Source organism: Bos indicus, chromosome 11 (genome assembly GCF_029378745.1).
Source record: "Bos indicus isolate NIAB-ARS_2022 breed Sahiwal x Tharparkar chromosome 11, NIAB-ARS_B.indTharparkar_mat_pri_1.0, whole genome shotgun sequence".
Lineage (NCBI taxonomy): Eukaryota > Metazoa > Chordata > Mammalia > Artiodactyla > Bovidae > Bos > Bos indicus.
In genome coordinates this window covers 50116873-50144105 of record NC_091770.1, presented here as the reverse complement: position 1 = coordinate 50144105, position 27233 = coordinate 50116873, and the positions used below count along the sequence as shown (strand labels likewise).

Here is a 27233-nt window from a genome sequence, read left to right as displayed (position 1 = left end):
TCACAGCCAAAAAACCCCCAAAAACGTAAAACAGAAACAATAAAGACTCTAAAAAATACCTCTAGAGACACAATGGTATAGAACAGATTGGCAAACTCTATCCCACAGGGTCTTTCCAGCCTGCCACCTGTTTTGTACCATGACAGTTCGCTTATGTATTGCCTATGGTTGCTCTACGAGGGCAGAGCTGAGTGGTTGTGACAGAGACCGTATATCCTGCAAATCTAAAGTATTTACTATTTAGCCCTTACGGAAAACCTCTGCTGACCCCTGGTGCAGATGAAAGAAGACAGTGCTCTGTCTAAAAGGCTACAGGCCTGAGTGTTAATATCTTTTCTGTCACTAATTAGCTGTATAGTACTGGACTCCTTTCTAGAGCTTTGCTGCTTCATCTGTTGAAAAAGAAAACAATAGAGAATTGAAGCAAAGTCAATTTCAGCAAACATTTCTGAGCACTATGAGTACTACTGTATACTAAGCCAAAAACAAAAAACAAACAAACAAACAAAAAAAAAACCACCCTCAAACTGGCTTCAGCAATCAGAAAATGTATAGATCTAAACAGTCCAGAGGGTGGATGGGCATCAGGAAGGTGTGATCTAGTGACTCAGTGGTTACTAAAGACCTGATTTTTTCCATTCACTGTGTGCCAGCTTCCTTCTGATGTTCCAGCTTCATCCTAAAGCTCATGCACCCTCACTTTTCTGAAATGGTAGTCAAAGGCTCCATAGGATAATTATTTCCTTATTCATGTCCAGAGAGAGAGAGAGAGATCTCTCAGCCTTAAACAAAAGTCTTGGGTTTCTACTTAATTGGACCAGCTAATGTCAGAGGTTCACTCTAATCCAATCACACTAGCCAAAGAAAGCCATGCTCATTTTACCTTACGACCAATCAGACTCAATCTTTGTTTGTGAAGGAGAGATCACCTTCCTCCAAATCATTACTACCACCCAACACGAAAGATACTGGGGATGGTACCACAATGTTCACTATGCAGGACAAAGTAACAGAAAGGGTACTTATAAAATATCAGACCATTTAGGCAGATTTTAAAAAAAATTATTTATTTATTTGGCTGCATCTGGTCTTAGTTGCAACATATGTGATCTTGGTTGAGTCATGTGGGAACTTTCCTTGTGGCACACAAACTCTCTAGTTGTGGCATACGAGCTCTCTCATTTGTGGTGCACAGACTCCAGAGCACACAGGCTTCAGTAGTTATGGCACTCAAGCTTAGTGGGATCTTAGTTTCCCAGCCAGGGATCAAATCCATTTTCCCAGCATTACAAGACAGATTTTTAACCACTGGACCACTAAAGAAGTCCCTAGGTAAACTTTTTAATAACTTGTACAATCTAATTTATTCTGGAAATAATCTTCAAAACTAATCCTATTGTTTCAGTGTGGGGAAAAAAAATCCTTTTCATATACTGTGCTTTCGTTACCTGCTGATTTAACAGACATTTAGTTAGACTTTATCTAAAATGTATAATAAAGTAGAAATACTCAAGTAGTTACAATTCACAGTTCCTTCTTTTTTCCTAGGTGCTGAATTATATGCTTCCTCGTCTAAGCAAGAAAAAAGTGGATGCCATCATCTCTGAGGCACAAGATGCAGAATACAAGCTTGAATTTGTCCCAACTACTACCATAGAATATGTTAACAGCTTAGTATTTCTTGACGAAATTCAGGAAAGGGTGAGTTGATTCTTGTGTAACTCACTATTCCAAACCTTGTGGGAAGGAAGGCAAATAAGAGAAACTGAGGGACTGAAGGTCAAGATACAGCTGTCAGAATATCAGAAACACTTTCAGGCAAAGGAAGTGGATGGCTTACCTCACAGTAGTAATGGCAGCTAACATTGATCACTACTAGTCAGGCATGTACTACATTTTCTACATATGTTACATTTTTTATCCTTCAAAAGCTTAAGAAGTATTGTTTAGTCGTTCAGTCATGTCTGACTCTTTGCGACCCCATGGACTGCAGCATGCCAGGCCTCCTTGTCCTTCACCATCTCCCAGAGTTTGCTCAAATTCATGTCCATTGAGTCAATGATGCTACCCAACCTCTCCTATCATGTCCTCTGTTGTCCCCTTCTCCTTCTGCCTTCTATCTTTCCTAGCATCAGGGTCTTTTCTGATGAGTTGACTCTTCACATCAGGTAACTAAGTTTTATATCTTCAGCTTCAGCATCAGTCCTTCCAATGAATATTCAGGATTGATTTCCTTTAGGATTGACTGGTTTGATCGCCTTGCAGTCCAAGGAACTCTCAAGAGTCTTCTCCAACACCACAGTTCAAAACATCAATTCTTCAGCCCTCAGCCTTCTTGATGGTCCAACTCTCACGTTCATACATGACTACTGGAAAAACCGTAGCTTTAACTATACAGACCTTTGTCAGCAAAGTAATGTCTCTGCTTTTTAATACTCTGTCTAGGTTTGTCATAACTTTTCTTCTATATAGAAGAAAGGAGCAAGAGTCTTTTAATTTCATGGCTGCAGTCACCAGAAAGAAGTATAGATAATTTTTATTCGTATTCTGCAGATAAGCAAATGAGGACCAAAATAGGTCATTGTGTCCAAGATCACAGACCTGTATGCAGTACATCTGGAATTCAAATTTGGGTCTCTGACAACAAAGCCAGTGCTCTCAACCCCAGTTTATTGCATTTCTTATTTGTAATGAATGATAATACAGTAAGTCCCCTAAATTCAAGTGAGTTCTGTTCTGAGATTGCGTTTGTAACTCCCATTTTCTCCTAAGTCCAACCAAGTGAGCCTAGGTACCCAACTAACACAATCAGCTATATAGTACTGTACTGTAATAGGTTTATAATACTTTTCACACAAATAGTGCATAAAAAAACAAAGAAAGCATTTTTAATCTTACAGTACAGTACCTTGAAAAGTGCAGTACAACAGCTGGCATATAGGGGCTGGAATCAAGCGAACAGGCAAGAAGAGTCTCTATATCTGCTGTTGTCTCCCTAACCCACTTGCCTACTTAAGCTAGTTTAACTTGGGTTTCTTTCATTCCTGCTAGTAAGTTTCCTGACTATTATGCAAGTATAGATTAAGAAGGATCATGACTTCCATTATAACTAATATCTAGATTGCAATTCTACAGTGAATCCCTTACATGCAAACTTTCAACTTGCGAATTTTCAAAGATGTGAATGTGCGTTTGCATGTCCAATCACGGTAAGTTAGTTCACATGTCTGGCATACATTGTCACATGTGTGCATCCTTTATAAGTTTTTTGTGTACTTTACTGTACCATACTGTACAGAGTACAGTTGTGTAGTATTGCCAGGGTGCTTGGGATGCAGCTCAAGGTTGAGAACCATCTCTCTAAAGCCTCTCCACAGTTTTCTTCCCCTGTTTAGGACCTGTTTTGTTACCCCATGAAAGCAAATGGCCTCTGCCCACAGATACAACCTAACTCTTCCCAAGGTCAAGAGAAAGGTCAGACAGAGCTAGATTCACTCTGTCCCAATTTTATGCTCCCTGGTTAAGTTGTCACCAGGAGGTGGGTCAAGTTATAGAACCTGGATGCTTCCTCTATAACCTTGTGGCAGAGTGGTGGCATGCAGGGTTCCCTTCAAACCAGGGAGACCTTGCCAGAAAATTAGGAAAGACACTGTGCACTGAGGCAAGGCATCAGAGCAGAGATGTTTAGGAGTCAGTAATAGTGGTAGTTAAAAGCCTTTATTAGAGGGTAGCACGATGCTCACCATCGATCAGCGTTCTGAATCTACACAGAGAGGTACATGGTCCGCACACCTCAGGGGCTGCCCTGGGACAGTCACTGCTCAGCACATATGCCTGGAATCTCAGATGTTACAGTTGAGCATGCTCACAGCACCTGCCGTCTCTGAAAACTTTCAATATTGGCACTGTTTAATCTGAGGCTTACCAGGTGCTGCTTGTGCACCTGCTTCCCAAGGCAGGAGACATAAGAGATGTGGGTTCCATCTCTGGGTTGGGAAGATCCCTTGGAGGAGGAAATGGCAACCCACTCTAGTATTCTTACCTGGAAAATTCCATGGACAGAGGAGCCTGGTGGGCTGCAGTCTAAGGAGTTGCAAAAGGGTCAGACACGACTAAAGCGACTGAGCACTACTCTTTAATTTACTAGGGAACAAGAGAGAGAAAAAGTAAATATTAACTGTGCTCAGTTCTGAACAGTTTACCTCTTAGGCCTCATTGTCTACATCGTAGTAATGACTGTATTTGTCATCCAGCCAGCTCCAGCCAACTTGATCTGCATTAAATGCGCTCCTCTGTGTGCTGGCTCTTTACAACGTGGTGCACAGCGACTGTCTCCTATCAGTCACTCTTAACAGGTATAACAGGACACTGATTTATTTAATGAGCAACTCATGTTTCCATTTAGATCGAAAGCCTTGAAGATGAAGGGAATGTTGTGGTTCAGATGTACAAGCTCATTGAACAGTATCAGGTTCCCACACCTCCTGAAGACTTTGCCGTTTTTGCAACTATGAAGCCATCTATTGTTGCTGTTCGGAATGCCATTGATAAATCTGTGGGTGACAGAGAAACAAGCATTAAGCAATTTTGTCTGCATTTGGGTAGAGATCTTGAAGATCTAAGCAATGAAGTGAATGAAGTAAAGATGCTAGCACAGGTAAGCTGAAGCAGAATTTTTAAAATAATCTATATAAAGGCCATTACATTTTAATAAACCGTTTAGAAAGCATATTTCATTTTAATCGGGTTTAATTTTATTTTGTTTATGCTTCATTCTAATCAATTAACAATGTCTTTAAGCAGCTACTGAAAATTTAAAGTGTTTCTGAACCTCTCTGAGGTACTGAATAAATTCCAGGCCACTGCAACTAACAGATGTATGTATTGCTTTAGTGCTTATAATCAAATGTACAAAATGGAATATTACTCAGCTATAAAAAGGAATACATTTGAATCAGTTCTAATGAGGTGGGTGAAACTGGAGCCTATTACACAGAGTCAGGTCAGAAAGAGAGGGAAAAATACTATATATTAATGCATTTATATGGAATATAGAAAGACATAACAATGATCCTACATGCAGGGCAGCAAAGGAGACACAGATGTAACGAACAGACTTATTTGGACTCAGTGGGAAAAACAAAGGTGGGATGATTTGAGAAAATAGCATTGAAACATGTACATTCCGTTCAGTTCAGTTCAGTTGCTCAGTCATGTCCAACTCTTTGCAACCCCATGGACTGCTTCCCTGTCTATCACCAGGCTTTCCTGTCCATCACCAACTCCTGAAGCTTGCTGAAACTCATGTCCATTGAGTTGGTGATGTCATCCAGCCATCTTATCCTCTGTCATCCCCTTCTCCTCTCTCTTTCAATCTTTCCCAGCTTTAGGGTCTTTTCAAATGAGTCAGTTCTTTGCGTCAGGTGGCCAAAGAATTGAACCTTCAGCATCAGTCCTTCCAATGAATATTCAGGACTGATTTCCTTTAGGATGGACTGGTTGGATCTCCTTGCAGTCCAAGGGACTCTTCAAGAGTCTTCACAGCACCACAGTTCAAAAGCATCAATTCTTCAATGCTCAGCTTTCTTTATGGTCCAACTCTCACATCCATACATGACTACTGGAAAAACTGTAGCTTTGACTAGATAGACCCTTTGTTGGCAAAGTAATGTCTCACTTTTTAATATACTGTCTAGGTTGGCCTTAGCTTTTCTTCCAAGGAGCAAGCATCTTTGAATTTCACGGCTATAGTCACCATCTGCAGTGATTTTGGAGCCCAAGAAAATAAAGCGTGTCACTGTTTCCATTGTTTCCCCATCTATTTGCCATGAAGGGATGGGACCTAATGCCATGATCTTTGTTTCTTGAATGTTGAGTTTTAAACCAGCTTTTTCATTCTCTTCTTTCACTTTCATCAAGAGGTTCTTTAGATTCTCTTCACTTTCTGACATAAGAGTGATGTCATCTGCATATCTGATGTTATTGATATTTCTCCCAGCAATCTTGATTTCAGCTTGCACTTCATCCAGCCTAGCATTTCTCATGATGTACTCTGCATATAAGTTAAACAAGCAGGGTGTCAGTATACAGCCTTGGTGTACTCCTTTCCCATGTATATTACTATATGTAAAATAGAAGACCAGTGCAAGTTTGATGCATGAAGCAGGGCATCCAAAGTTGGTGCTCTGGTACAGCCTAGAGGGATGGGGTGGGGAAGGAGGTGGGAGGGGTTTCAGAATAGGGGGACACATATATACCCATGACTGATTCATGTTGATATATGGCAAAAACCATCGCAAAATTGTAAAGTAATTATCCTCCAATTAAATTTAAAAAATTTTAAAGTCTTATGGTCAAATCAGAAAAAAATGGGAAAAATTCAGTTCAATAGTAGTGAATTCTCTTTTTCCTAGCGTCTATTTATTATTTTGAAATTAGTGTTTTTACATCCTATTAGCGTATTTTATAGCTACTGTCACAATTTTAGAGTTTTCTTAGTCACACGTTAGAAAATTCCCTCTTAGAAAGAGGCAGAGTATAAATTAATAAGTGATAAAGAATGTTTGATTAACTTGCACCAATTTTACTATCCTAAAGATATAAAAGGAATTTTTAAGAACTTAGAATAACACACACAGAAGTCACTCGGTCGTATCCGACTCTTTGCAACCCCATGGATTGTAGCCCACCAGGCTCCTCGGTCCATGGGATTTTCCAGGCATGAGTACTGGAGTGGATTGCCATTTCCTTCTCCAGGGGATCTTCCTGACCCAGGGATCGAACCTGGGTCTCCCACATTGTAGGCAGATGCTTTACTGTCTGAGCTACCAGGGAAGCCCATCAAAAACACAGAAGAGTAGTAGTTAAGTTTCAAAAGGATGTCAGTTGAGATGTTTTATAGATGAAATCTACTTCCTAGAAGTCAACTCGCTAATTATATGCACAGCTGGAGACAAGAATTTAGAATAGACATCTTTTTTTTTCACTATCTTTCTTACTTTATTTTTTAATATAAATTTATTTATTTTAATTGGGGGCTAATTACTTTACAATATTGTATTGATTTTGCCATACACTGACATGAATCCACCACAGGTGTACATGTCTTCGCCATCCTGAACCCCCCTCCCACCTCCCTCCCCATCCCATCCCTCTGGGTCATCCCAGTGCACCAGCCCCAAGCATCCTGTATCATGCATTAAAACTGGACTGGCGATTTGTTTCACATATGATAATATACATGTTTCCATGCCATAGAATAGACATCTGGATAATTCTTAAGTGAAACAAACATGAAAATAGATCATATAATAATGATCTACTCTTTAATTATTAACATTGACTAAATCCTATCCCAAAAGTTTAAAGCAATATAAAGTGAACTGAAAGTGAAAGTTGCTCAGTTGTGTCTGACTGTTTGTGACCCCATGGACTATAGAGTCCATGGAATTCTCCAGGCCAGAATACTGCAGTGGGTAGCCATTCCCTTCTCCAAGGGATCTTCCCAACCCAGGGCTTGAACCCAGGTCTCCCACATTGCAGACGGATTCTTTACCAGCTGAGCCACTAGGGAAGCCCCAAACCATATAAACTTATGATAAAATCAGAAAAAAATGGGAGAAGCTCAGTGTCCTTCAACAGAATAATAAAATGTGTTGGGGTACTTCCACTCAAAGGAATATAATACCGATGTTGAAGATTACAGCATGCATTTATATGTGTTGACATGGCTAAAAGTAGCTAACATTTATTGTGTACTTATTATATGTCAACTTTTAGTCTAAAGGACTTTGCATTGCTTTTACTTTTGTACTGAAGTATTTTTGTATTTTGCAAGAGAAAGCTGTATATAACTGTAATAACTGTACAACTCAGTGAGTTCTCAGAAAGTGAACACATCCATATGTCTACTGTTCAAGTCAAGAGCTATTGCTCTTGGTATCCTTAGGGTGCCCTCTAGTCACTAACCTTTCCTTCCTTTCCAAAAGCAACCACTACCCTGAATTCTAAAGCCATAAATTGCTTTTGCCTATTTATGAACTTCAGTCAAATAGAATCCTACCTTTGTTGTACATATAATGATTATAAATCATTCCTTTACTGTAAAGTGATAAATTTCCTTATATTCCCTTCATTCTTTTCCATATAGCATTCACTTCTCCTTAACTGAAGTCTTGTTAGTTGGGAAAAAAATGTAATATAGGAAAAAAGATGAAGGAAAATGCATTAGGTACTCCTTAAAAACAATATTATCCCCATAGTACTTCCTTATACATTTCTGTACTTTTTACAATGTATCTGCATTGTTTTAAAATTCAAGAAAAGCAACCATTTTCATATATTTTCTAAAAATTCGAATGAAAAAGGAATTAGCAAAAATATGTTTTGAAAATGTTTATTCATGTAATTTGATGGTGTACATCAAAAAGTAGGAATGACTAATCAAAAGCTATCTTAATTTTACAGGATCCACAGATTTTGGACATTAATGCTGACCAAGAGAAAATAAAGGTCATGTTGAATGAGCTGCTGTTAGTTCTGGATGATCTTCAAAAACGCGCATTTCAATATAAATCCTATCAGAAGAATTTTAAGGTAATGACAGCACTACACATCTGTTCCTAAAATATAGAACTATAAAATATATCTTTGTGTATGCACAGAAGTGACATTGATGCACACTCATTTTAATAATGCTCAACGTTTAGACACCTATGTGCTAGTCACTGTACTGGAATAATCTGAAATACAAAATATGGTATATTCTCTGCCTTTGAAGTGTTTAAAGATTAGGACACATGAGAGACAAAACATCTTTCTTTATTAAAAAGTAATTGTGAATTATAGACAAATACTCAGACCAGGAACTGTAGTTACTATGTTAAAATGCATGTGGATTTTAAATGTAATCAATTGAAACCCCTTGATTCTTTATTAATATTCTACTTCTTTTGCATTCATTCATGTGTATATTGGAATCAGCGAACTAAAATGGACTGGGATGGGTGAATTAACTCAGATGACCATTATATCTACTACTGCGGGCAGGAATCCCTTAGAAGAAATGGAGTAGCCATCATGGTCAACAAGAGTCTGAAATGCAGTACTTGGATGCAATCTCAAAAACGACAGAATGATCTCTGTTCGTTTCCAAGGCAAACCATTCAATATCATAGTAATCCAAGTCTGTGCCTCAACCAGTAACGCTGAAGAAGCTGAAGTTGAACAGTTCTATGAAGACCTACAAGACTTTTTAGAACTAACACCCAAAAAAGATGTCCTTTTCATTATAGGGGACTGGAATGCAAAAGTAGGAAGTCAAGAAACACCTGGAGTAACAGGCAAATTTGGCCTTGGAGTACAGAATGAACAGGGCAAAGACTAATACAGTTTTGCCAAGAGAACGCACTGGTCGTAGCAAACACCCTCTTCCAACAACACAAGAGAAAACTCTACACATGGACATCACCAGATGGTCAACACTGAAATCAGATTGATTATATTCTTTGCAGCCAAAGATGGAGAAGCTCTATACAGTCAACAAAAACAAGACCAGGAGCTGACTGTGGCTCAGATCATGAAGCCCTTATTGCCAAATTCAGACTTAAATTGAAGAAAGTAGGGAAAACCACTAGACCATTCAGGTATGACCTAAGTCATATCCCTTATGATTATACAGTGGAAGTGAGAAATAGATTTAAGGGACTAGATCTGATAGATAGAGTGCCTGATGAACTATGGATGAAGGTTCGTGACATTGTACAGGAGACAGGGATCAAGACCATCCCCATGAAAAAGAAATGCAAAAAAGCAAAATGGCTGTCTGGGGAGGCCTTACAAATAGCTGTGAAAAGAAGAGAAGCAAAAAGCAAAAGAGAAAAGGAAAGATATAAGTATCTGAATGCAGAGTTCCAAAGAATAGCAAGGAGAGATAAGAAAGCCTTCCTCAGTGATCAATGCAAAGAAATAGAGAAAAACAACAGAATGGGAAAGACTAGAGATCTCTTCAAGAAAATCAGAGATACCAAGGGAACATTTCATGCAAAGATGGGCTCGATAAAGGACAGAAATGGTATGGACCTAACAGAAGCAGAAGATATTAAGAAAAGGTGGCAAGAATACACAAAAGAACTGTACAAAAAAGATCTTCACGACCAAGATAATCACAATGGTATATGATCACTCACCTAGAGCCAGACATCCTGGAATGTGAAGTCAAGTGGGCCTTAGAAAGCATCACTATGAACAAAGCTAGTGGAGGTGATGGAATTCCAGTTGAGTTATTTCAAATCTTGAAAGATGATGCTGTGAAAGTGCTGCACTCAATATGCCAGCAAATTTGGAAAACTCAGCAGTGGCCACAGGACTGGAAAAGGTCAGTTTGCATTCCAATCCCAAATAAAGACAGTGCTAAAGAATGTTCAGACTACCGCACAATTACACTCATCTCACATGCTAGTAAAGTAATGCTCAAAATTCTCCAAGCCAGGCTTCAGCAGTATGTGAACTGTGAACTTCCAGATGTTCAAGCTGGTTTTAGAAAAGGCAGAGGAACCAGAGATCAAATTGCCAACATCTGCTGGATCATCGAAAAAGCAAGGGAATTCCAGAAAAACATCTATTTCTGCTTTATTGACTATGCCAAAGTCTTTGACTGCGTGGGTCACAATAAACTGTGGAAGATTCTGAAAGAGATGGGAAGACCAGACCACCTGACCTGCCTCTTGAGAAACCTATATGCAGGTCAGGAAGCAACAGTTAGAACTGGACATGGAACAACAGACTGGTTCCAAATAGGAAAAGGAGTACGTCAAGGCTGTATGTTGTCACCCTGCTTATTTAACTTATATGCAGAGTACATCATGAGAAACGCTGGGCTGGAAGAAGCACAAGCTGGAATCAAGATTGCCAGGAGAAATATCAGTAACTTCAGATATGCAGATTACACCACCCTTATGGCAGAAAGTGAAGAGGAACTAAAAAGCCTTTTGATGAAAGTGAAAGTGGAGAGTGAAAAAGGTGGCTTAAAGCTCAACATTCAGAAAACAAAGATCATGGCATCCAGTCCCATCACTTCATGGCAAATAGATGGGGAAACAGTGGAAACAGTGACAGTCTTTATTTTCTTGAGCTCCAAAATCACTGCAGATGGTGACTGCAGCCATGAAATTAAAAGACGCTTACTCCTTGGAAGGAAAGTTATGACCAACCTAGACAGCATATTGAAAAGTAGAGACAAGAAACTAAAGACCTATATATAGAAAACTATAAAACACTGGTGAAAGAAATCAAAGAGGACACTAATAGATGGAGAAATATACCATGTTCATGGATTGGAAGAATCAATATAGTGAAAATGAGTATACTACCCAAAGCAATTTATAGATTCAACGCAATCCCTATCAAGCTACCAACAGTATTCTTCACAGAGCTAGAACAAATAATTTCACAATTTGTATGGAAATACAAAAAACCTCGACTAGCCAAAGCGATCTTGAGAAAGAAGAATGGAACTGGAGGAATCAACCTACCTGACTTCAGGCTCTACTACAAAGCCACAGTTATCAAGACAGTATGGTACTGGCACAAAGACAGAAATATTGATCAATGGAATAAAATAGAAAGCCCAGAGATAAATCCACGCACATATGGACACCTTATCTTCGACAAAGGAGGCAAGAATATACAATGGATTAAAGACAATCTCTTTAACAAGTGGTGCTGGGAAATCTGGTCAACCACTTGTAAAAGAATGAAACTGGACCACTTTCTAACACCATACACAAAAATAAACTCAAAATGGATTAAAGATCTAAATGTAAGACCAGAAACTATAAAACTCCTAGAGGAGAACATAGGCAAAACACTCTCCGACATACATCACAGCAGGATCCTCTATGACCCACCTCCCAGAATATTGGAAATAAAAACAAAAATAAACAAATGGGACCTAATTAACCTTAAAAGCTTCTGCACATCAAAGGAAACTATTAGCAAGGTGAAAAGACAGCCTTCAGAATGGGAGAAAATAATAGCAAATGAAGCAACCGACAAACAACTAATCTCAAAAATATACAAGCAACTCCTACAGCTCAACTCCAGAAAAATAAACGACCCAATCAAAAAATGGGCCAAAGAACTAAATAGACATTTCTCCAAAAAAGACATACAGATGGCTAACAAACACATGAAAAGATGCTCAACATCACTCATTATCAGAGAAATGCAAATCAAAACCACTATGAGGTACCATTTCACACCAGTCAGAATGGCTGCGATCCAAAAGTCTACAAATAATAAATGCTGGAGAGGGTGTGGAGAAAAGGGAACCCTCTTACACTGTTGGTGGGAATGCAAACTAGTACAGCCACTATGGAGAACAGTGTGGAGATTCCTTAAAAAACTGGAAATAGAACTGCCTTATGATCCAGCAACCCCACTGCTGGGCATACACACTGAGGAAACCAGAAGGGAAAGAGACACGTGTACCCCAATGTTCATCGCAGCACTGTTTATAATAGCCAGGACATGGAAGCAACCTAGATGTCCATCAGCAGATGAATGGATAAGAAAGCTGTGGTACATATACACAATGGAGTATTACTCAGCCATTAAAAAGAATACATTTGAATCAGTTCTAATGAGGTGGATGAAACTGGAGCCTATTATACAGAGTGAAGTAAGCCAGAAGGAAAAACATAAATACAGTATTCTAACGCATATATATGGAATTTAGAAAGATGGTAACAATAACCCTGTGTACGAGACAGCAAAAGAGACACTGATGTATAGAACAGTCTTATGGACTCGGTGGGAGAGGGAGAGGGTGGGAAGATTTGGGAGAATGACATTGTAACATGTAAAATATCATGTAAGAAACGAGTTGCCAGTCCAGGTTCGATCCACGATACTGGATGCTTGGGGCTGGTGCACTGGGACGACCCAGAGGGATGGTATGGGGAGGGAGGAGGGAGGAGGGTTCAGGATGGGGAACACATGTATACCTGTGGTGGATTCATTTTGATATTTGTCAAAACTAATACAATTATGTAAAGTTTAAAAATAAAATAAAATTTAAAAAATAAAAAAAATAAAAAAAAAAAAAAATGAAAAGTAGAGACATTCCTTTGCCAACAAAGGTCCGTCTAGTCAAGGCTATGGTTTTTACAGTAGTCATGTATGGATGTTAAAGTTGGACTGTGAAGAAAGCTGAACACTGAAGAATTGATGCTTTTGAACTGTGGTGTTGGAGAAGACTGTTGAGAGTCCCTTGGACTGCAAGGAAATCCAACCAGTCCATTCTAAAGGAGATCGATCCTGGGTGTTCTTTGGAAGGAGTGATGCTAAAGCTGAAACTCCAGTACTTTGGCCACCTCATGTGAAGAGTTAACTCACTGGAAAAGACTCTGATGCTGGGAGGGATTGGGGGCAGGAGGAGAAGGGGACGACAGAGGATGAGATGGCTGGATGGCATCACTGACTCGATGGATGTGAGTCTGAGTGAACTCCGGGAGTTGGTGATGGACAGGGAGGCCTGGCGTGCTGTGATTTCTGGGGTCGCAAAGAGTCAGACACGACTGAGCGACTGAACTGAACTGATGTGTATATTATTGATTTCATCAATATTGCCTCATTTGCTCTCATTTTGATGTGCAGTTTGATGAAAGAAGAGAATTGACTAAGCCAGGGCAAAGATGGATCCCTCAAAATTAAAAAGCTAAATGATATGCCCCCCCGCAAAATGAAAAGAAATGAGTGAGAGTTATAAGTGCTCTGAACAGATATTGTTGTTGTCCGATCACTAGGTCATGTCCAGCTCTTTGTTACACCGTGGACTGCAGCATGCTAGGCTCCTCTGTCCTCCACTATCTCCTGCTCAGATTCATGTCCATTGAGTCGGTGATGCCATCTAACTATATCATTCTTTGTCACCCCCTTCTTTTGTCTTCAGTCTCTCCCAGCATCAGGGTCTTTTCCAATGAGTAGGCTCTTCGTATCAGGTAGCCAAAATATTGGAGCTAAAGTATTGGAATAGCTATTAGAGAGAACAAAGAGAAAAGCAAATTGGAAAGATTCCTGGGACCAAAACCAGAGGCCACCTGCAATGAAGGAGTGTTAATAGTCTCCCCTAAATTTCAGAGAAGTGCCTGGACGTCACATGGAGATGCATCCATTTCTTCCAGAGCCCCAAATGGATGACCAGAAAGTGGTCTGAGGGCTCTGAGACCTGAGCCCTCCAAGTCTCCACTCCAGACCTGAGGCTTGGTAGAGCAACCTGCAAAATAATAACCTGGACACTAGAAAATGCAACTGCCATAATACTTGAGGCAGGAAGTTTGTGCGTCAGAGAATTATGGTTCAAAGTTGTCCCCAGATTGAATTAACTGACATATAAGACAGGAAAGTGTGAGGTAGGAAAGGAACTATGGATGAAACATTACCTAATAAAAAGCTATACCAGGTAAGCACTCCTTTGGGTCAGGGAGAATAGTGTAGCTTGAACCAGAGCCTGAAATAGAAGTGTGTCTCCCTCCTTCCAGACTCCATATCTATATTTTATGATTCTTTAGGATGACCTCAGGCTGTCCTGGTGGCCCAGATGGTAAAGAAACTACCTGTACTGTGGGAGACCTGAGTTCAATCCTGGGTTGGGAAAATCCCCTGGAGGAGGGCATGGCAACCTACTCCAGTATTTTTGCCTAGAGAATCCCCATGAACAGAGGAGCCTGAGGGGACTATAGTCCATGGGGTCACAAAGAGTCGGACATGACTGAGTGACTAAGCACAGCACAGCATAGGATGACCTCATATCCAACCTTCGTCTCCAGCTCTTGGTTATTAGGGGGACAGGAGTGAAGGCCTAAGAGGTGTAGGAAATCATTTCTAATTCTTAATGAAGACAAGGCTAGATCCCTATCATCAGGGTAATGCTGACCTTGTAAAATGAGTTGGAAAGTGTTCCCACCTCTTTAATATTCTGGAAAGGTTTGAGAAAGATTGGCATTAATTCTTTCTCCCACCCCCACTATAGATGTTTGGTAGAATCTACCAGTGAAGTTATCTGGTCCTGGGCTTTTCTGTTCTCAGAGGTTTTTTATTTCTGATTTGATCTCCTTACTCCTTATTTTTCTGTTCAGATTTTCTCCTCCTTCCTGATTCAGTCTTAATAGGTTATGTGTTTCTAGGAATTTATGCACTGCTTCTAAGTTATCCAGTTTGTTGGTATACAGTTAGTTTTTCATAGTAATCTCTTATGATATGGCTTCCTATGTGGCTCAGTGGTAAAGAATCCTCCTGCCAATGCAGGAGATGTGGGTTCGATCCCTGGCTCAGGAAGATCCCCTCAAGAAGGAAATGGCAACCCACTCCAGTATTCTTACCTGGGAAACCCCATGGACAGAGGAGACTGGTGGGCTACAGTTGGACATGTCACAACGAGTTGGACATGACTGAGCATGCATGCAGGCATAAGATCATATGTATTTCTGTGGTGTAAATTGTAATGTATCCATTTTCATTTCTGGTTTTATTTATTTGAGTCACCTCTCTTCTTTTCCTTAAATCTTTAAAAAGATTTATCTTTTTAAAAAATGCTTTTAGTTTCATTGATCTTTTCTATTATTTTTCGGATCCCTATTTTATTTATTTCCACTCTGAACTTACTTCTTTTCTTCTGACAATGTTGGGCTTAGCTTGTTCTCTTTTTTCTAGCTCCTTGATGTGTAAAGTTATGTTATTTGAGATCTTTTCGATTTTCTTAATATATCCATTTATCACTATAAACTCGCCTCTCAGAACTGCTTTTGCAGCATCTCTTAGGTTCTAGTGTGCTGTTTCCACTTTCATTTGTTTCAAGATTGTTTTAATTTCCCTTTGATTTCCTCTTTAACCCATTGGTCGTTCAGGACTGTGTTGTTTAGTTTTCACACATGTGTAAATTTTCCACCTTTCCTACTGTTGTTGATTTCTAGTTTCACACCTCTGTGGCTAAAAGAAGTACTTAGTATGATTTCAATCTTCTTAAACTTGTTAAGACTTGTTTTGTGCCCTGTCGTATGATTTATCCTGGGGAATGTTCTGACTGCTCTTGATAAGCGTGTGTATTTACTGCTGTTCTATGGAATGTTTGAAATCCTGGCTTATCTCAAGGTTCATAATTTCTGTGCAACTAATCTCCAAGCCATGAAAACAGCTTCTTTAGATTTTCTTGGAACCTTTCTCTCTATAGGGTTCATAATCAGTCCATTAGATTAGAAATAGGTGAGAAACCAGAATGTTCTCTCCATCTTAAATCTCCCCATCCCCTCCACCAATTACCACACAAAAATTCTCTCCATCTTCTATCATCCCTCTTCCATCATCTACATATAAGCCCTAAAGGATATAGGATCCAACATCCTTTGGATCGTTGAAAAAGCAAGAGAGTTCAGAAAAACATCTACCTCTGCTGTATTGACTACGCCAAAGCCTTTGACTGTGTGGATCACAACAAACTGTGGAAAATTCTTCAAGAGATGGGAATACCAGACCACCTGACCTGCCTCTTGAGAAATCTATATGCAGGTCAGGAAGCAACAATTAGAACTGGACTTAGAACAACAGACTGATTCCAAATCAGGAAAGGAGTATGTCAAGGCTGTATATTGTCACCCTGCTTATTTAACTTATATGAAGAGTACATCATGAGAAACACTGGGCTGGAGGAAACACCAGCTGGAATCAAGATTTCTGGGAGAAATATCAATAACCTTAGACATGCAGATGATGCCAGCCTTATTGCAGAAAGTGAAGAAGAACTAAAGAACCTCTTGATGAAAGTGAAAGAGGAGACTGAAAAAGTTGACTTAAAACTCAACATTCAGAAAACTAAGATTATGGCATCCAGTCCCATCACTTCATGGCAAATTGATGGGAAGACTTTATTTTGGGGGGCTCCAAAATCACTGCAGATGGTGACTGCAGCCATGAAATTAAAAGATGCTTGCTCTTTGGAAGAAAAGTTATGACCAACCTAGGCAGCATATTAAAAAGCAGAGACATTACTTTCCCGACAAAGGTCCGTCTAGTCAAAGCTATGGTTTTTCCAGTAATCATGTATGGATGTGAGAGTTGGACTATAAAGAAAGCTGAGCGCTGAAGAATTGATGCTTTTGAAGTGTGGTGTTGGAGAAGACTCTTGAGAGTCCCTTGAACAGCAAGGAGATCCAACCAGTCCATCCTAAAGGAAATCAGTCCTGAATATTCATTGGAAGGACTGATGTTGAAGCTGAGGCTCCAATACTTAGGCCACCTGATGCAAAAAACTGACTTATTTGAAAAGACCCTGATGCTGGGAAAGATTGAAGGTAGGAGGACAAGGGAACAACAATGGATGAGATGGTTGGATGGCATCACCAACTCAATGGACATGGGTTTGAGTAAACTTCGGGAGTTGGTGATGGACAAGGAGGCCAGGCGTGCTGCAGTCCATGGGGTCGCAAAGAGTCAGAGATGACTGACAGACTGAACTGAACTGAACTGAAAGGATATAGATCCTTCTGAGGACTCATCTGTCTATGTGAAAAACCAGTCAGATATGATCCAACTTAAGAGTAAATGCCCTTAAACCTCCGTAATGCCTCTTGTGTCTTTTGAGAATTTCTAAGTTCTAAGGATGTATAAATAGTGATATTTTGTCCCTCAAATAGAAATTTGAATGTATGTGGGGTTTTTTCACTTGTTTTTTTCATTTGTTTCTCTTAGATAGAAACAAATGAAAAGACAAAAATTACTAATAGGAAGATAACATAAGATCTCTATATCTGAAAATTAAATTGTACATTTTGCTTATTATATTTTTAAAGGTAGAAGTGTCAAAGTTTGATGCTTTGGAAGAAGTTAGTGCTGAATTGAAGCTTAAACAATTGCTCTGGGATTCTTTATCTGAATGGGATCAACTCCAGCAAGAATGGTTAAAGGTAAAAAAGAAAAATTCTTAATTCTTAAATAATTTTTATATCATTTAACTTTAAAATCATGGTAGTATGGATTATAGTTTTTAAATAATCTGGTATCTTTCAGTAAAATATGCAATATTATAATTTTGTGGGAATTTATCAGCTTTCCAATGAAATGCACAGAGGTCTTTCTGCTACACAAATATTTAAGTACCACAAAAAAGAATGCTTTATTGTAAGGCAGGCTTCTCAGGTCCTCTGTTTAAGAACACTAAATGAAGGAGGGATCAAAGGACCTCACCATATGGCATTTAACTGCTTTGTGGTTTCTGAATACAGTGTTGTCCTGATACATACAGCCAAGTGTTATTAAGGATCATAGAATTTTATTTATGATCTACAACATTAGATTTCTGTTGGCTGAGGTTCTGTTTTCACTGTCTTTTTTTTTTTTTTTTTTTTAGAAAAAATAAAGCCATTTTTTTCCTCTGTGATAGAATAGAATCATGATAATGAGATCTCTAGGATCTTTCTTTGAGAGTTCAATAGTAAATTCTAATCATAGTAAATTAGGGGGACAAGTATCATAAAGCTTGGTTCTTAGGGTCTACTCTTGTATTCAAACATTAACAAGGATTAACCCTCTAGGAGACAGAATATATGACCATTTATTCTTTCCAGTGTGATATGCATATACTAGAAATACCATCAACTTCACAAATATTGCTTTACACTTGCTGGTTCAGCTTCCCTGTGCTGGTACCCATAATTAGAAGTCATACATCTAGGTTAAACCACAGTGACACAAGAATGATTCCTAGGTAATGTTCTGGACACAGTGGATACCAGTGGCGAATAAAAGGGACAGAGTCTAAACTCTCACAGAATTTACCTTTTGGTGAAGAAAGCAGAAAACAAACGTGTATATGCTATTATAACAGAGACTTTTAAGTGCTGTTGTATAACTCATTTATTGGTTATCTCAGAAGTAGAAAATGCTCCTGAATAGTAAAGAGGAAGCTTAGAAAGTGCTTTGATTCCCACCATAGATTAGAGCAGTGGCTTCCAAAGTGGGACAGATTTACCCAGGAAATGCACAAAAAGTAGACATTGTATCTAGAAAAAAATGAATGTTTATAAATTTTTAGTTGAGGCATATTTGACACACTGTATTGGCTCCAGGTGTATAATATGATGATCCTATATTTGTGTGTATTGTAAAACGATCACCACAGTAAGTTTAGTTAACATCTGTTACCATTCACAATTATAATTGTTTTCTTATGAGAACTTTCAAGATCTATTCTTTTAGAAACTTTCAAATATGCAATACACTATTATTAACTAGTCACTATTCTGTACATTTCAGAGAAGGTGAGGCACCCCACTCCAGTACTCTTGCCTGAAAAATCTCATGGACGGAGGAGCCTGGTAGGCTGCAGTCCATGGGGTCACTAAGAGTCAGACACAACTGAGCGACTTCACTTTCACCTTTCACTTCCATGCACTGGAGAAGGAAATGGCAACCCATTCCAGTTCTCTTGCCTGGAGAATCCCAGGGATGGGGGTGCCTGGTGGGCTGCCATCTATGGGGTCGCAGAGAGTCAGACACGACTGAAGCGACTTAGCAGCAGCAGCGGCATTCTGTACATTACATTCCCATGTATAATTATAATTATTTTATAATTATAAGTTTGTACCTTTTGACTTCCTTCACCCATTACATCCACCCATCCCTTTTCTCTGGAAACCACCCATCTATTCTGTTTTAGTTGTTTTACTTTAGACTCTTACTTTGTTTTGTGTTAGATTCCACATATAAGTGAGATTATATGGTATTTTTCTTGGTCTGACTTATTTCACTTTACATAAAGCCCTCATGGTCCATCCATGTTCCCAAAATGACAAAGTTTCATTCTTTTTATGGTGGAATAATAGTCCATTGTATACATATAACACATTTTCTTTATCCATTCATCCATTGGTGAACACAGTTCAGTCGGTCAGTTCAGCCTCTCAGTCGTGTCCGACTCTTTGCGACCCCAGGAATCACAGCACGCCAGGCCTCCCTGTCCATCACCAACTCCCGGAGTTCACCCAGACTCCTGTCCATCGAGTCAGTGATGCCATCCAGCCATCTCATCTTCTGTCGTCCCCTTCTCCTCTTGCCCCCAAGCCCTCCCAGCATCAGGGTCTTTTCCAATGAGTCAACTCTTCGCATGAGGTGGCCAAAGTATTGGAGTTTCAGCTTCAGCATCAGTCCTTCCAATGAACACCCAGGATGGATCTCCTTTAGGGTGGACTGGTTGGATCTCCTTGCAGTCCAAGGAACTCTCAAGAGTCTTCTCCAACACCACAGTTCAAAAGCATCAATTCTTCAGTGTTCAGCTTTCTTCACAGTCCAACTCTCACATCCACACATGACCACTGGAAAAACCACAGCCTTGACTAGACAGACCTTTGTTGGCAAAGTAGTATCTCTGCTTTTCAATATGCTACCTAGGATGGTCATAACTTTCCTTAGGTTGTCTCTATTTCTTGGCGATTGTAAGTAATGCTGCTGTGAATATATCTTTTCAAATCAGTGTTTTCGTTTTCTTAGGATAAAAGTCCAGGAATGGAATTGCTGAGTCATATGGTAGCTCTATATTTAATCATTTGAGGAATCTTAATACTGTTTTTCATAGTGGTTGTGCCAATTTACATTTCTACCAGCAGTGCACAAGTATTCATTTTTCTCCATATCTTTTCTCCACTGCTTATTTTTTGTCTTTCTGTTACTAGCCATTCTAACAGGTATGAGGTGATATTTCATTGTGGTTTTCATTTTAATTTCCCAGTGGCTAGTGATGTTGAGTATATTTTCAGGTATCTTTACCTGTTGGATATCTGTTACATCTTTTTTGGAGAAATGTTTATTCAGATCCTCTGCCCACTTTTAATCAGGTTATTTGTTTTTCTGCTATTGAATTATATGAGTTCTGGATATTAGCCCCTTATCAGATATATAATTTGCAAACATTTTCTCCCATTAAATAGACTGACTTTTTCTTTTGTTGATGGTTTCCTTTGCTGTGCAGAAGCTTTTTAGTTAGATTCTCATTTGTTATTTTACTTTTTTTCCTTTGCTTTCAGTGTCAAATCCAAAATATCATTGCCAAGACCCTTCTCAAAGAGCTTAATACCTATGTTTTCTTTTAGGAGTTTTAAAGTTTTGGGTCTTATATTCAGATCTTTAGTCCATTTTGAGTTATTTGTGTGTGTGATTCAATTTCGTTACTTTGTTTTTGCCTGTGGCTGTCCAATTTTCCCGACACCATTTATTGAGGAGACTGTCCTTTCTGCATAATATATTCTTGACTCTTTTGTTGTAAATTAATTGACCATATATGTGTGGGTTTATTTCTGCTCCATTAATCTATGTGTCTGTTTTTGTGCCAATACCATACTGTTTTGATGACTATAACTTTGGAACATAGTCTGAAATCAAGGGGTTGATCCCTCTATCTTTGTTTTTCTTTCTCAAAATTGTTTTGTCTATTCAGGGTATTTTGTGATTCCACACAAATTTTAGGATTGTTTGTTGTATTTGTGTGAAAAAAAATGCCATTGGAATTTTGATAAGGATCATACTGAATCTGTAGATTGTTTTAGGTGGTATAAACATCTTAACAATATTAATTCTTCCAATCCATGGGCATCAAATATCTTTTCATTTTTATAAATTTTCTATTGCCTTCAATCCATATGACCATCTGACATGATACGTATACGCTTACATGTTTATGTAACTGATAAGTATATTTATAGATGCATGCATACATTGAAGTGCATGTTTAAATAAGTTACATTAAAGGGATACGTAATCAAATATAATAGGAGACTACTGGGTAAGAAGTTTCTAGGTCACAAGAATAAAAATTAGCTATTTGTAACTTTACAATGATTGGCCCTCAGGAATAAATTACAGGGATTGCAATACTGCATTTGATGGTATGTGAGAAAAGGACATGAAAGTAATAAACAATGCCTGGTCTACTACTAGAAATCTTCATAAGTAGAGTCATTTAAAAAAGCATAAAGTTGACTTGATTGACAACATAGCTACCAGAAAATCTGAGTAAAGAAATTTTTACTATTTCAAGTTCGCCTTTTATCATATGTCTTAACTTCTTTCCCCCTAATTTTCATAGTCCAAATTTGACTCCTTGGATCCAGAACTTCTAAATAGTCAAGTTTCTAAATATGCCAAATTTGTGACTCAACTGGAAAAAGGCTTGCCACCCAACAGTGTTGTGCCCCAGCTAAAAAGTAAGGTGGAAAAAATGAAAGAAAAGGTAAGCTTGGATGAAATTATCTCAGAAACTCCAGGTCAGTCATTTATACTTGAGGCTAATGAGACCAAAGCTAGGAATTCTTCCCTGTTTAAGTTACCTTTGCAGAGAGAAGAAGCAACAGACAAATTCAGTTACTGCAGAGGCACAAACTGCATCCTTTTCCTTAGCTGGGCAAATCATGCAACTGAGTAGTATGAGAATTCTAGTTGTTTCTCATCCTCACTAGCACTTGTTATCTATCAATAAGGAGTTCTTTTAAAATTTGGTTTGCTTTGTTTTCAATTTTAACTATTCTAATAATGTGTAGTAATATCTCATAATGGTGATTTACACTTTTCTAATGATTAGTGATGTTGAGCATTTTTGCCCATGTCTATTTGCCATTCATTCACCTTCTTTGCTGAAAGGTCTGTCTGGCTATTAGCTCAATTTTTAATTGGCTTGTTTGTTATTAGTGAATTTTAAGACTTTTTTATACAGTCTGATATAAATCATTTTTCAAATATGTAACTTGAAAATGTTTTTCCCAGTGACTTTAGTCCCTAAATAGTGACTTTCACAGAACAACAGGCTTAAATTTGAATAAAATCCTATTAATATATTTTTTCTTTTACATATTACTTTTTTAGTTAGTATCTGACAACTTTTTGCCAAACCTAAAGATCATGCAAATTTTCTCTTGTATTTCCTTCTGGAAGTTTTATAGTTTTGCTTTTTTTAAATTAAGGTATATGATTTATTCTGAGTTATTTACATTTTGCATGTAGATATTCAGTTGATCCAGCACCATTATTTGAAAGGAGTATTCTTTCTCCACTGATTGTCTTTGCATCTTTGTGAAAAATCAGCTAACTATATTTTTTAGTCTATTGCTAAATACTTTATTCTATTTTGTTGCTCTGTAAGTCTGTTCTTTCACCAGTACCACACCGTGTTGATAACTGTAGCTGGAAAATCTTAAAATTGGGTAGTGTAAGTTCTTCATTGTTCTTCTTTTCACAATTTTGTCAATTCTAATTCCTTTACCTTTCCATATAAATGTTAAAATTAGCTTATCAATATGTACAACAAATTGCTTGGATTTTGGGGGAGACTGTGTTAAGTCAATAGATCATTTTGAGGAGAACTGACATCTTCACAAGATAGAATTTTCTAATCTCCTACCAGCCTATCCCTTCATTTAGTTAGGTCTTATATTTCTTTTCATTAATGTTTTGTAATTTTCAGCATACAGACTATATACATACTTTGTTAGATTTAAAACTATTCTTTTATGTTATCTTAAATGATACTGCTTTTAATTTCAAATTCCAATTGTTCATTTCTGGTAGGTAGGAATACTGTTGACCTTTGTATATTGATCTTATATCCTGTAATCTTGCTAAATTTGCTTTTTAATTTTAGCTTTTGTACATTATTCAGAATTATAAACATAGAAAATTCCTTCAGCTGTGAATTGAGACAATTTTATTTCTTCATTTATAATCTGTGTGTCTTCTCTTTCTTTTTCTTGCCTTCTTGCACTGGGCAGGATATTCTATACAATATTGAATAGGAGTGATGAGAGAAAACATTCTTGTCCTGTGCCTGATCTTAAAGGAGAAACGTTCAATCTCTTTTTAAGTATGATGTTAGTCAAACATTTTTATGGATGCCCTATATTAAGATAACAAAGTTTCCTAGTTTTCTGAGAGGCTTCATTTATTTTTTATAAGATTTCTTGTTCTAAAGACTGAATTGTCTGAAATTAATATAATTATATATTAATTTGTATATATAGTATAGCTTTCTTTTGCACGATATGCACGATATGACTTTCTCCATCTTTTTATTTTTAATTTTTCTGTCTTTATATTTAAAGTGGATTTTTGAACAGTGCATAATTGGTTCCCGATTTTTTATACAATCTGATTTTTTAAGTCTTTTAACTAACATGTTTAGACCGTTCACATTTAAAGCATTATTGATGTGATTACACATTATTGATGTGTAAATCATATGTGATGTGATTAAAAGTGCTGTCACGCTGTTTTTTTAATTTGTTTGTTTTTTTCTCCTCTCTTGATTTAATTGTATATGTTTTTTTATTCCATTTTATCTTCTCCATGGAATTATTGTTCACACCTGTTCTAAGCAATTTTTAGATTTTCAGTTAATCCAAATCAACCTTCAAACAATATTATACTGCTTAATGTAGAGTATAAAGACTTTATGATACCATATTCCCCATTCCTCCCTCTCATCTTTTTTATTAATGTTGTCATGTATTTTACTTTTATATGTAGTATAAACACAACATGTTGCTATTTTTGTTTTATATAGTTACATTTTAAGGAGTAAAAATGGGAAATAAAATGAAATTTATTTTACATATATTCCATTTTCAATATTCTTCATTTCTTTGTAGAGATCTAGATTTCTGACTCATAGCATTCATGCTGCCTAAAGAACTTCCTTTAATATTTCTTATTGAGTAGGTATGCTAGCAATGAGCTCCCCAAATTTTTGTCCTTATCCTTTATTTTAAAATGATATTTTCACTGGCATATAATTCTGAGTCGGCGGATTTTGTGTTTTCTTCCAGCAATGTAAAAGTATTTTCTTACTATCTTTTTACTTGCATGTTTCTGACCACACCATAAGATAGGCTTTCTTAGGGTTCTTCCAATCTTCTCTGTGAAACCCTCTATGTATTTGTTGCCCCTGAGACTTCACACTCTCATGCTACCCTACACTCAGTCTTAGCAATTTATTTTTAAAATTCAGCTACATCTTCTAACTGGCTTAAATGGCAACCCAAGGTATCTCTCCTAGGTAAACAAATTCTCAGAAACTTCTTTCTGTGGAGAAAACTATGGATACCAGTGTCTCTCTAAATTTTGAGTTAGCTGGTTTTGCTGCAACCTCACTTTTCTGATGGATTCAATACAAGTCATTAATTTGCAGTTTGTCCAGATTTTTCATTGTTTACATACATCAGAGGTGTTCTTTCCAGCTTTTTACATTTCCAAATTGGACTGTATTTTTTAGGATAAAAAGAATGGTGCCTCAGAGAGTGTGTGTTTTCCAGCTTCCAGTTATCATTGACCTGAGGAACCCAACTCTGAAGCCTAGACATTGGGCAGCTATTGAACAAACTGTTGATGCCACCCTAGTGGACCTTGAAGTTCCATTAACCTTGGAGAAGCTCGCTGAGTTACATGTTTTTGACTTTGGCCAAGAAATTCAGGACATTTCTGGACAGGCTTCTGGAGAAGCTGCCTTAGAAACAATCCTTAAAAAGGTAAACCTGAAAAATGTGTATTCTGAAGGTCCTGAGATATAAAGGTTTTCATATTCAGTGGGAAGATTACAAACTTTGTTTTTCAACATGGCAAGTTCCACCGTCTCATTATCAGTTATCTTTCTGCTGATTCTTTACATTTATTATCATTATTATTGTTATCACCGCTATACATATCTTCTTTCTGCTTAGCTTATACTCCAATAGGAACTTGATGGCAACACATTTGCATGCTTTGAATAAAGAACCATACAACAAGGAAGATCTTTTACGACAAAATATATTATCTTTCAAAGTACATATTAGAGAAGACTAACTATGAAGTGCTTCAAAAGCACATTGAGAGGATTTCTCTCCTTAGGATGTTTAACCTCCTTACTCTAAAAATACACATCTACCAAGGATCTATGTAAAAAGACTTTTTTCATTTTAATTAAGGAATAAAATGGGAAGGAATACACATTAAAGTATTACAAGTTTTCATATGTATTAATGCTCTGCAATAAAATTAAGCAAATTAGTGCCACCTAATGGAGAAGAGGATTTTAAGAATTTTAAGGCAATTAGGAGATTAGGATAATTATGGAGTTTTCCATTATTTCATTCCATATTCATTTATCAACCTAATAAATGAACTGAGATATACTAAGACTTGATCAATCTCCTAGGTGGAAGATTCTTGGAAAACAACTGAATTTGTTGTCCTGCCTCACCGTGACTCCAAAGATGTGTTTATCCTGGGTGGCACAGATGATATACAGGTGGGTAAACTGGATTATCGAAACTTATGGTGAAGGTTCTTGCCAGACCTAGTCCTAAATATCCTATGGGAGATTATAATGAAGGACTGAAATATGAAAGTTGTTAGGGAGAAATCTAATTGAGAAGGCAAAATATGCATATGAATATTTGTTTAGTCATCAAGTCGTGTCCAACTCTTTTGAGACCCCATGGACAGTAGTCTGCCAGGCGCCTCTGTCCATGGGATTCCCCAGCAAGAATACTGGAGTGGGTTATCATTTCCATCTCCAGGGGATCTTACCAACCTAGGGATCAAACCCACATCTCTTGTGTTGGCAGGCAGGCTCTGTACCACTGAGCCACCAGGACATGAATGCTTGTACATGAAATACTTATCAAAGCAATAGATATGACATAAAGAATTTTTTCCTTTTAATCAAAGCATGAGATAGAAAGGAATACACATTAAAGTATCACAAGTTTTCATATGCATTAATGTTCTTCAATAAAATTAAGCAAATTAGTGTCATCTAATAAAGGGGATGACAGAGGATGAGATGGCTGGATGGCATCACCAACTCGATGGACATGAGTTTGAGTAGACTCCGGGAGCTGGTGATGGACAGGGAGGCCCAGCATGCTGCCATACATGGGGTCGCAAAGAGTCAGACACGACTGAGCGATTAGACCGAACTGAACTGAATGGAGAAGAGGATTTTAAGAATTTAAAAGGCAATTAGGAGGCGATTAGGGTAATTATGGAGTTTCCATTACTTCATTCTATATTCATTTATCAACTATACATATATATATGAGTTAAAAGTCTTGTAGTCAGTAACTGCTGGAGAATTTGGAATAGCAAAGAGATCAGTTGTAGCTGAAGTGATCAGAGAATCCTTGCTAGACCAGCCAAGACATTCTAGACCTTAAAAATAT

The 27233-nt window shown here is 37.8% G+C and overlaps 1 protein-coding gene across 4 annotated transcripts in view; it reads left to right on the top strand.

Moving 5' to 3' along the window:
* Nucleotides 1-27233, top strand: part of DNAH6 (dynein axonemal heavy chain 6) — a 278835-nt gene that overhangs the window by 59334 nt on the left and 192268 nt on the right. For all 4 annotated transcript variants that reach the window (XM_070798839.1, XM_070798838.1, XM_070798840.1 and 1 more), the window contains exons 14-20: nucleotides 1549-1701; nucleotides 4406-4657; nucleotides 8467-8595; nucleotides 17844-17957; nucleotides 22130-22273; nucleotides 25344-25556; nucleotides 26225-26317. In XM_070798839.1, the coding sequence (XP_070654940.1) occupies nucleotides 1549-1701; nucleotides 4406-4657; nucleotides 8467-8595; nucleotides 17844-17957; nucleotides 22130-22273; nucleotides 25344-25556; nucleotides 26225-26317 (1098 nt within the window). The remainder of the gene's footprint in view (nucleotides 1-1548; nucleotides 1702-4405; nucleotides 4658-8466; nucleotides 8596-17843; nucleotides 17958-22129; nucleotides 22274-25343; nucleotides 25557-26224; nucleotides 26318-27233) is intronic.